General features: G+C 39.7%; 1 protein-coding gene across 1 annotated transcript in view; it reads right to left on the bottom strand.

Annotated features, from left to right (window-relative positions):
* Positions 1-293: 293 nt before the first annotated feature.
* VPS4B (vacuolar protein sorting 4 homolog B) overlaps positions 294-12160 on the bottom strand; it is a 40358-nt gene continuing 28491 nt past the window's right edge. The window contains exons 9-11 of the mRNA XM_073678671.1: positions 8192-8411; positions 5875-6015; positions 294-1802 (exon numbers count right to left, since the gene is read on the bottom strand). Of these exons, the coding sequence (XP_073534772.1) occupies positions 1701-1802; positions 5875-6015; positions 8192-8411 (463 nt within the window). The 3' untranslated portion in view covers positions 294-1700. The remainder of the gene's footprint in view (positions 1803-5874; positions 6016-8191; positions 8412-12160) is intronic.

The raw sequence follows: 12160 nt of genomic DNA on the forward strand, positions 1-12160 counted from the left end.
TAATGTTATACCACCTTGGGTATTTGCTGGGACTGTTCTATGTGTTTATTGTCTGTTTGGTGGTTCAATAAAATATTGCCACACTGTTTTACCCTCACCTTGTGTTGTCTGAGTGGTATTACGACCACGGAAGACCCCGGGTCTTCACAGGTCTAAACCCTTAAATATGAAGAAAAAGGTATACATTATCCTTATTCAGAACATATTACTTTGAATAAATAATACTTTACTAGTGTGGCCATAATGTAGTTTTAACAACACGTCTGTATACAAATGCAAAATGAATACACATCTCCAGAAAAGAATAGAGTTTTATTGAGTGTACAAGAAGATTCAGCAGCCATATGATTTCATGTATAAACAGCACATAAAATAATGGACACAAAAAACAAAAAATATCCCACTGCCATGAGTGCCACAAAAGAAGAAAAAAAAAACATTAAAAAACAGGAAACATCCATTTGTTAACATGCTTGGAGATAATAGTATTGCATGAGGAGACTGTTGAAATAAGACAAAGTCAAGTAAAGAGCGCTTTGTAATAATTTTTTTTTACCTTTTTACTTACAAAGGCACAATGTAATTTAATATTACAAACCTGCTAAATACAATCATGTTGCAGAATTCATACATTTACTGTGTTCTAATTATCTTTTAGATGAGTATTTAAGCAAGGCCTCTACAGTATAGAAAATATGAATCCCTTTCACCCAACAAATTGTCATCAAGTACCACTAATGGAATTGCAATTAAAAGATTAGTCCAGCACAATTCATTTCCAAATTGGGAAATGAGAGGCGCTGATGACATCACGTGTACAGATATCTACATTTGCATGTGCATGTCCCATTCTGATGAGTAGGACAGGTGCAGGATACCTGACTACAGACACCTGATTTACCCTTTAATTTAGCGGAAATGTTCTTATGCTCCGAAATTTGAAGTGGGAAGACAATTGTAAAATACTTTTTCCAATTAGACCGTAATCCCACATTAATATTTTGGCATGTGATTGACTTGAGTATATACTTGGAAATGTAAAAAAATATATATACACACACATAATAAACTGTATAAGAAGCTAAGAAGCTACTTTTCCAAGACTATAAGAGTAACACAAAGTATATACATTCATATATTATTGTATTTTAAAAAAAATACAAATTCTAAAGGAGATTTGGAAAAAAAAAGCATTTTTTAAATTTGATAAATCTTTGAAAAAATATCCACATTCTACGGAATTCTTAAATATTGCATTTAGTTGTTAACAAATGGTACTTAAATAATGGAATGAGTGCACAAAATCAAATTTGTCTGCTTTTCAACACAAAAAAATAACAAAATTAGTAAGTTGAGTAAAATTCAGACTTTTAAAAGTGCCAATTGTCTCCACCAGCTGAACGGACAAGATCATTTTACAGTGTAATGAGTTCCAATTATACAATAGTTGGGCTTGCTATTGAAAGCCTTAAGTTGGACCTAATGTCTGAAGACTGCATACTGAAGTCCTAATGTTTGTATATTGTCTGCCATATATAGTGTATAAGATGATTCAGGAGAATACAGAAGAACAGTTCAAAGAGTGTATCACTTGGGAGAACAGTTTTACTGGCAAATCATTTTGTAGTGCCATAACAAATAGGAATATCAAACAGGAAAAGCTATTGAAGGCAACCTTGCATTTCTTTTTTTCACTCTGCTTAACCTTCCTGTCCAAAGTCTTCTGTAAATTTCTTTAGTTTCTCCAGATCCTGATCATTTACAGTAGGTTTGGTGTTAGCTTGTGACCTAAGCATGTCAGGCTGAAATTAAAAGAGGTGTATATTTAGAAAAAGAGGCTTTTCCCCCTCAAGGCTGGATTCAGAGATCAGCAAATGTGAAATACAAATTTTGATTTGAACGACTCCAATTAAACAAAATATATTAAGAATATTAATATAAGATTCATATTAAAATACAATGATATAATTTCACCCTTATTGCTATTTATACTAAATTTGATAAATAGACTAAAGAAATTATGGCAATCATAATTATTAGATGGCAGGCCAGAAAGAAGATGTTCTGATTCTTGAGACTACATGCAGATTTTTTTGACATCTGCTCAAACTAAAGTGTTATATTACTAAAGAGATCAGAATATACATTAGGTAGTTGCTGATTATACATATTAAAAGGTTTAGTTCAAAACTAATGTTGATTTTAATCCTAAATGGCTATTTAAAAGTCTAAATCACTTTTCTAGTATACCCTAATATAAGTCCCTATTATTCCCTCTCTGCCCTAATTCATTTTATTTTTTAACTTAAGGTTTTAGGACATCTCGTTTAAGAACCACCAGTGCATGCTGGGATACTCAAACGAGATGTCATGAGGGGGAAAATGCTGTGGTCACTACTGTACCGGCTTTCCTCACCCTGAAATGACATTCAGGGGTTGGGCTAATTTCTCCTCTATTGCGCATGCAATTGTCAATTCCAAAGTATGCTCAGAACAACCTCCCTGCTCACTGTGCGATATTCTTTTTCAATGCACACCAACAGTGAGCTCCCTTGCCAACGCTAATGAGAAGTGACGAGCCGGCAAAGGAGAACTGTCAGTGTGCATTGTAAAGTAGAAAACGAGGAGAGCATGGAAAGCAAAGACCAGCCCGTTTCTCCGAAACACACTTGGGGCTGGTCTGGTCTCTGCTCTTCCTGCTCTCCTTCACAATGCTCTTGGCCGATTCATCACTGATCATTAGAACCAGCGAGTGAGCACACCATCACTGAGCATTGAAAAAGAGTATTGCACACTGAGCTCCTATTGAGCATACGTCAGAATTGCTCAGTAGAGCAGAAACTAGCCCAGCCCCTGAAACAGACATCACTGATGACTCTTTGTTTCAAGGTGGGGAAAGCAGCTGTGGCAGTAAACGCAGCCCCTTTCTCCTGATGACCTCTCGTGCAAGTATCCCAGCAAGCAGTGTGGATTCTGAAACAAAATGTCAAATTGGAAGTTAAAAAAATAAATAAAAATAAAGCAGTTGGAGAATAGCGGAAATGGTAGGGAGTTTTTATTTAAAGTATATCAGAAAAGCAATTTGATTATTACATTGAATAGACATTTAGGATTAAAATTAACAGTTTCAGTCTACCCCTTTAACTCCTTGGATTATGCATAGCATACATGTATGGCAGAACTGCAACATCAGTGTGTGGGTGTATTGGCTGTGGCAATGGTTAAAAAGTTGGGAATATGTACGAGTGGAAAGGGAGAAAATGTGGTGTAATTTCCAATGGCTATCAGCCCCTCTTCCCCATGATGTGATCCCTGGAAGCTTATTATGGCAGCCCGGGGCTAATATTGATAGAATATGGTGACTGAAACAAATTTTTCTTTGGTAGTAAAACAAAGAAAAAAAAATTACTATTAATATTAGACCAACATAACTTTGTTCTACGAGTCAGTAAGGTTTTCAGCTTATTATTTTTACTGCACACTAGTAAAAACAAACCCTGGAAAATGCTGACTTTTTTCAATTCCACCCCACTTGGAACCTTTATCCCATTATATATTAAAATGATTATTCAACACTACAACGCATCCTGCAAAAAATAAGCCTTGATATGCCCCAGTCAATCAAAAAATTAGAAAGGGAGGAAGTAACTAAAGCACCCCTCCCCCCCCCCAAAAAAAAAATTGTTAAGCTCGAAGGCGGCTCATGTGGTTCGTGGACCCACATCCAGACTGCGCAGGCAGGACGGCCCCGCCCAGACCGCGCAGGCAGGACGGCCCCCGCCGCCGGGAATTGCAGTGCGCATACCAGGAAGTAGCAGAAAGCAGGAGCAAACCGGGGACCGCGCAGTGGACCGGGGCAGTGAGTAAGCCGGCGTGTCTACATGAAGGAGGAAGGGGACACAATGAACGGGCGCCGGCAGTAGCGCTACAATAATATTCTATTGAGAGTGTATAAAATAGATTTTATATACTGTATATATAACACACACACACACACAGCTCTGGCAAGAAGAGACCACTGCAAAATTCTCAATTTTCTCTGATTTTTCTCTTTACAGGTATATTTTTTGAGTAAAATGTACATTGTTGTTTTATTCTATAAACTACAGACAACATGTCTGAAATTCAAAGCTAAAAATTTTGTATTTGCAGCAAATGAGAAATCGTCAAAATAATAAAAAGGAAAGTGCTTTCAGACCTCAAATAATGCAAAGAAAACAAGTTCTTGTTCATTTAGAAACAACAATACTCGTATTTTAACTCAGGAAGAGTTCAGAAATCAATATTTGGTGGAATAACCATGATTTTTAATCACAGCTTTCATGCGTCTTGGCATGCTTTCCATACTGCTTTTGGGTGACCTTATGCCACTCCTGGCACAAAAATTTAAGCAGTTCTTCTTTGTTTGATGGCTTGTGACTATCCATTTTCCTCTTGATTACATTCCAGAGGTTTTCAATGGGGTTCAGGTCAGAAGATTGGGCTGGCCATAACAGGGTTTTGATGTGGTGCTCCTTCATCCACACAGTGACTGACCTAGCTGTGTAGCATGGGGCATTGTCCTGCTGGAAAAAACAGTCCTCAGAGTTGGGGAACATTGCCTGAGCAGAAGGAAGCAAGTGTTTTTCAAGCATAACCTTGTATGCGGCTTGATTCATAGGTCCTTCGCAAAGATTAACCTGCCCAATTCCAGCCTTGCTGAAGCATCCCCAGAGATAATCACCGATCCTCCACCAAATTTCACAGTGGGTGCAAGACAATGTAGCTTGTATGCCTCTCCAGGTCTCCGTCTAACCATTAGATGACCAGGTGTTGGGAAAAGCTGAAAATTAGACTCATCAGAGAAGATTACCTTACTCCAGTCCTCTATGGTCCAATCCTTATGGTCTTTGGCTGACTTCAGCCTGGCACTCCTTTGCTTCCCATTGATGAAAGGCTTTTTTTCTAGCTTTACATGACTTGAGGCCTGCCTCTAGGAGCCTGTTACGAACTGTTCTTGCCGTGCACTTCACCCCAGCTGCCACTCCTTTTGTAGGTCACTTGATGTCATCCTGCGGTTGCTGAGTGACGTGACATTCGAATAAGATGACGGTCATCCCGGTCAGTGGAGAGTCGCTTTCGCCCTCTGCCGGTCTGTAGCTTTGTTGTCCCCAATGTCTGCTGCTTGACCTTGTTGTAATGGACTGCAGTCTTCGAAATTTTAAGGATGGAGGCAACATCGCGCTCACTGTATCCCTCTGCTAGTAAAGCCAGAATTGAGCCCTTCTTTTACTCACTCAAGACTTTTCTTTTCAACTCCTTTAGCATGGTTAAAAGTTATTTTTTCATTCAAATTACTTTTGGGCTATTCCTAGCACTTGTTTTGCCATCCAGCTTGTACTATTGTAAGAGGATTATGAAGACCACAGCAGTGTTTTTTATGCTTTCCCTCGTTACATAAGATTTGGTTCAGGTGATCACCTAATCAGAAGCACATTAAGTAGAATGAGGTGGACTTTGGTTGGAATTCAACGGACACCGGAATGAAATGGCTGTCAGACATGTAGAGATGGTGATTTGTAGAAAACTGTGCAGTGGTCTCTTAACTTTTAAGATAGTGTGTGTATATACAGCTCTGACAAAAATTATCAGCATAATTTCTTCTGCTACTAGCTCTGTACTTGCCCTAGAAGTCTGTGCAGTATACAAGAGATCATAGTTTGTTTTTGTAGGTTTCAGATGTACGCAAATTTCTCTAACCTCTGGTTTGTTGTGAAGCTTAAATGCTTGAAAAAGGATATTACTGCATGTAGTTCACTAATATATGAGCTGGTCTGCCTTCAATCTGGTGGTACACTTGTATGTAACTTACTATATGTGCTAAACAGAACTTACCATGCTTACAACTGGCTCCAATAACTTATTTCCAGGAACGTCCACCCATGTCATTTCAATTGCATTAGGATCTCCGGGAGAACATGGAGTAAGTAAATCATTGCAAATTACATTGGGATCGAGTGGTGATTTACCTTGAACCTGTTACGGTTGAAAATAAAATAAAAATGAAATCCTATACAAAAAAATGCGCACAATACATACCTGAAGCAATACGTAGAACATTTTGTTTTTATTGGACATTACATTGTACAACGTTATTCCATGTATCCTTTATTATTTGAAGAAAGCTCTAAGCTTATGAAACTAGTAAGAAAACACGGTAAGGCCTGAGCACCCCAAAACAGCAGAAAATACAGTGGTGGCCAAAAGTATTGGCACCCCTGCAATTCTGTCAGATAATACTCAGTTTCTTCCTGAAAATGATTGCAATCACACATTCTTTGGTATTATTATCTTCATTTAATTTGTCTTCAATGAAAAAACACAAAAAGAATTGTCCTAAAGCCAAATTGGATACAATTCCACACCAAATCTAAAAAAGGGGGTGGACAAAAGTATTGGTACTGTTTGAAAAATCATATGATGCTTCTCTAATTCGTGTAATTGACAGCACCTGTAACTTACCTGTGGCACCTAACAGGTGTTGGCAATAACTAAATCACACTTGCAGCCAGTTAACATGTATTAAAGTTGACTCAACCTCTGTCCTGTGTCCTTGTGTGTACCACATTGAGCATGGAGAAAAGAAAGAAGACAAAAGAACTGTCTGAGGACTTGAGAAACCAAATTGTGAAGAAGCATGAGCAATCTCAAGGCTACAAGTCCATCTCCAAAGACCTGAATGTTCCTGTGTCTTCCGTGCGCAGTGTCATCAAGAAGTTTAAAGCCCATGGCACTGTGGCTAACCTCCCTAGATGTGGACGGAAAAGAAAAATTGACGAGAGATTTCAACGCAAGATTGTGCTGATGGTGGAGAAAGAACCTCGACTAACATCCAAACAAGTTCAAGCTGCCCTGCAGTCCGAGGGTACGACAGTGTCAACCCGTACTATCCGTCGGCGTCTGAATGAAAAGGGACTGTATGGTAGGATACCCAGGAAGACCCTACTTCTTACCCCGAGACATAAAAAAGCCAGGCTGGAGTTTGCCAAAACTTACCTGAGAAAGCCTAAAACGTTTTGGAAGAATGTTCTCTGGTCAGATGAGACAAAAGTAGAGCTTTTTGGCAAAAAGCATCAACATAGAGTGTACAGGAAAAAAAAAAAAAAAGAGGCATTCAAAGAAAAGAACACGGTCCCTACAGTCAAACATGGCGGAGGTTCCCTGATGTTTTGGGGTTGCTTTGCTGCCTCTGGCACTGGACTGCTTGACCCTGTGCATGGCATTATGAAGTCTGAAGACTACCAACAAATTTTGCAGAATAATGTAGGGCCCAGTGTGAGAAAGCTGGGTCTCCCTCAGAGGTCATGGGTCTTCCAGCAGGACAATGACCCAAAACACACTTCCAAAAGCACTATAAAATGGTTTGAGAGAAAGCACTGGAGACTTCTAAGGTGGCCAGCAATGAGTCCAGACCTGAATCCCATAGAACACCTGTGGAGAGATCTCAAAATGGCAGTTTGGAGAAGGCACCCTTCAAATATCAGGGACCTGGAGCAGTTTGCCAAAGAACAATGGTCTACAATTCCAGCAGAGCATTGTAAGAAACTCATTAATGGCTACCGGAAGCGGTTGTTCGCAGTTATTTTGGCTAAAGGTTGTGCAACCTAGTATTAGGCTGAGGGTGCCAATACTTTTGTCTGGCCCATTTTTGGAGTTGTGTGTGAAATGATCAATGATTTGATTTTTTGCGTCATTCTCTTTTGTGTTTTTTCCTTGCAAGCAAATTAAATGAAGATAATAATACCAAAGAATTTGTGATTGCAATCATTTTCAGGAAGAAACTGAGTATTATCTGACAGAATTGCAGGGGTGCCAATACTTTTGGCCACCACTGTACATATTGATGTTAAGTGCAAAATAATTAGCCATAATTAGCAAAGCTAATGGCTGCAATATAGAGCTAAGCAGACATTAATCTCTCTAACCCTGGTGATGTAGGGCAGAGAAGGTTTCATAGGGCAGTGCAAAGATTCATGTGGCATGTCTGGTGTCCAGTCGGTTACAATTGACAGCCCACAACACTATCTACAATCATGATTAGAGGAAAACTTACAGAATCTGCACAGGAGCAGACAGGGGGAAGTAAAAAGCATGAGGTAGTTATGAATAATAATAGTAAAAACAATGAATTATAAAATGAACAGAAGCATACCTTTTTAAAGTGAGTAGCGGACTGAACTTTTCTCACTGGTTGCATTAAGGCATCCCGCACAATGATGCTAATGTCTGCACCAGAATACCCATTTGTTCTTTTTCCAAGATCTCTGAAGTCTGAATCCGTAAGACTGTTCGGAGTTGTTCCAAGATGGAGTTTAAACATATCGGTCCGGGCATGTGCTTCTGGTAAAGGGATATAAATTCTCTTTTCAAATCTGTAGAACGATAAAGATAAATTTACCAAATTAAGCAAACATACAATCATATTTTCAGTGGGTAAAATAAGTATTGGATACACTGCAGAGTACACTATGCAAGTTTTCCCACCTACAAAGAATGGAGAGGTATGTAATTTTTTTCGTAGGTACACTTCAACTGTGAGAGACAGAATCTACAAATAAAAACTAGAAAATCACATTGTATGATTTTTACATAATTAAATTGCATTTTATTGTATGAAATAAGTATTTGATCACCTATCAACCAGCAAGAATGCTGGCTCTCACAGACTTGTTATGGGTATGAGCCCTTAGAAGCCCTATGTGTGGAAAAAAAAACGTTCCGATATCTGGACCGAAAAAACGGATGAGTGCTATGCGATTTTCACACCAAGCATCTGTATGCAATGCGATTTTAACATGGGCTTTTACATAGGGGAATGGTCATTTACACATAGTTTTCTATGGAAATATTCTTCACTAACACACACACACACACACACACACACAGATTTATAGATACATACAGAAATTCAGATATATATTCTGTGTTTTGCATGTGTGGCTTACTGTACATGTAATTTATTGTTTAATTAAAAATAAAAAAATGGCGTGGGGTCCCCCGTACTTTTATTCTCCAGCAGAGGTTAAGCAGACAGCTGGGGCAGATGTTTGTAGCCTGGGAAGGGGGCAATACCCATGGAGCTTCCCAGGCTACTAATATCAGCCCCCAGCTGTATACTTAGCCTTTCCTGGCTACTAAAATGGGGGACCCCCCAAAAAATGGATGGTCGCATCCAGCTACTATGCAGCCTGCCATCTAGATGTAGCAGAGCTGGACCCGTCGCGGGACACATGGATTAAATTCTTTACATCGGAAAGGTGAAAATGAGGTTAGTTTATTATTTTATTTTTGTTACAGGTGACATGGGATTCTGAGGAATGGGCATAATGCTAAGTAGGGTTTAATTTAGAACTATTTAAAGGAGTCAGTGTGTTTATTTCAAATAAAATATTTTATTCTGGGTGCTTTTATTTAATAGTTTTATTTTCATTATGGGGTTAGTGATGGGGGCGTCTTTATAGACGCCTCTCCATTACTAACCTGGGCTTGATGTCAGCTGGCATAATAAGCCGACATCAACCCCAGCCCTATAACCCCACTTGTCACCACCACAGGGCAACGCGGAGTCTAAGTGCCAGAATTGGCGCATCTTATGGATGCGCCATTTCTGGGGCGGCTGAGGGCTTGTGTTTGTAGTCTGAGAGGGGGCCAATATTCATGGCCCCTTCCTAGGCTATTAATATCAGCCCCCCAGCTGTCTGCCTAGTTTTGCTAGCTGTTAAAAGAGGGGGACCCCACATCAATTTTTTTTGGGGGGGGTCCCACATTTTAATAGCCATTAAAGGCCAAGTATACAGCTGGGGGCTGATATTAATAGCCTGGGAAGCTCCATAGGTATTACCCCCTTCACAGGCTAAAAACATCTGGCCTCAACTGTCTGCTTACCCTTTGCTAGAGATTACAGGGGACCCCACACCATTTTTTTTTTAAATTCTTTAATTTAAAAATAAATGACAAGTACAGTAACCAAATCAGTCACTGTACTAATTATATATGTCAATGACATCTTTCTATTCAACTGTTCTGTGTGTGTACAGCTATTCTCTCTATTCTAAATTGTTGGTACCACTGTGTTTTAACTGTTCACGGCTGATGGATTACCGGGTTTCAAAGAGAGGGGTGTGTGAAAATCAAGCATGGTCCGAGTGCCATGCGATTTTTTTCACTCACCCATTGACTTATATTGGTGATTCTCGTCCGAGATACGCAGCAATAGGCAGCATGCTGCGATTTTTTTATCAGTCCGATTTCAGCGGAAAAAAAAAAAAAAAACGCAGGGGAGATGTCACTCATAGATTAACATTGGTTCAAGTGCAATCCGATGTTTTATCGGATTGCACTCGTCCGTTTTCCTCGCATATGGGTATGAGCCCTTGAAGAAAATCTCCTTCTCTGCACTCATTACCTGTATTAATTGCACCTGTTTGAATTCGTTACCTGTATAAAAGACAACTGTCCACACAATCAAATCATACTCCAACCTTTCCACCATGGCCAACACCAAAGAGCTGTCTAAGGACACCAGGGACAAAATTGTAGGCCTGCACAAGGCTGGGATGGGCTTCAGGACAATAGGCAAGCAGCTTGGTGAGAAGGCAACAACTGTTGGCATAAATATTAGAAAATGGAAGAAACACAAGATAATTGTCAATCTTCTTCGATCTGGGGCTCCATGCAAGATCTGTCTTGCATGGTGGCACAGTGGTTAGCACTGCAGCGCTGTGGTCCTGGCTTCAAATCCACTAAGGACAACATCTGCAAGGAGTTTGTATGTTCTCCCCTTGTTTGCGTGGGTTTCCTCCGGGTTCTTCAGTTTCCTCCCACACTCCAAAGACATACAGATAGGGAAGGTAGATTGTGAGCCCCAATGACAATGATGTCTGTAAATTGTCTGAATTGTAAAGACCTGCGGAATATGTTGGCGCTATATAAATAAAAAGATCATCATCATCATCATCATCGTCATCATCGTAAGGATGATTCTGAGAAAGGTCAGGAATCAGCCCAGAACTACATGGGAGGACCTGGTCAATGACTTGAAGAGAGCGGGGGGCAGTCTCAAACATTACTGTTAGTAACACACTACGCCGTCATGGATTAAAATCATGCAGGGCACGCAAGGTCCCCCCTGCTCACGCCAGCATATGTCCAGGCCCATTTGATGTTCGCCAATGACCATCTGGATGATCCAGAGGAGGCATGGGAGAAGGTCATGTGGTCAGAGGAGACCAAAATAGAACTTTTTGGTATCAACTCCACTTGCCGTGTTTGTAGTAAGAAAAAGGACGAAAACAACCCCAAGAATACAGTCCCAACCGTGAACCATGGTGGGGAAACATCATACTTTGGGGGTGCTTTTCTTCAAAGGGGACAGGATGACTGCACCGTACTGAAGGGAAGATGGATAGTGTCATGTTTCAGGGAGCTGAAACTCAATGTTGCCCAGCGACTGCCCTGAAACCTGAAAGATCTGGAGAAGATCTGTATGGAGGAGAGGGCCAAAATCCCTGCTGCAGTTTGTGCAAACTTGGTCAAGAACTACAGGAAACGTCTGACCTCTGTAATTGCAAACAAAGATTTCAATACCAAATATTAAGTTCTGTTTTTCTATTTTATCGAATATTTATTTCATGCAATAAAATGCAAATTAATTATGTAAAAACCTTAAAAAAAAAAAAAAAAATCCAGAAAATCACATTGTAAGATTCTGCCTCTCACAGTTGTAGTGTAACTATGATAAAAATTAAAGCCCTCTATTCTTTGTAAGTGGGAAAACTCGCAAAATCGGCAGTGTATCAAATACTTATTTCTGCACTGTATATGGAAGCTAGCACACAGCTTACAGTAAACCAAAATACTTCTTCCTGCCTTCCAATGTATCCAATTATTGTACAGTTATCACACAGATTCTTATGTGTTTGGTCAGATTTAATTTAACCCATCAAGGATCGAGCCAATTTTTCTTTAAAAAGGGGTATTTCAATCTCAGATATTTCTTTCTCAGCCATTAATTACTATGTCTATGCACCCAAAAAGATAGCCAAGCAGGCTGTGCTACACTCTCTTCTGTAACTCCCACAGAAGTGAATGGAAATTATGCTAACAGTGTAGCCCATTTGGC

This window comes from Phyllobates terribilis, unplaced genomic scaffold, assembly GCF_046119375.1.
Source record: "Phyllobates terribilis strain yellow unplaced genomic scaffold, ASM4611937v1 Scaffold_4__5_contigs__length_816908805, whole genome shotgun sequence".
Lineage (NCBI taxonomy): Eukaryota > Metazoa > Chordata > Amphibia > Anura > Dendrobatidae > Phyllobates > Phyllobates terribilis.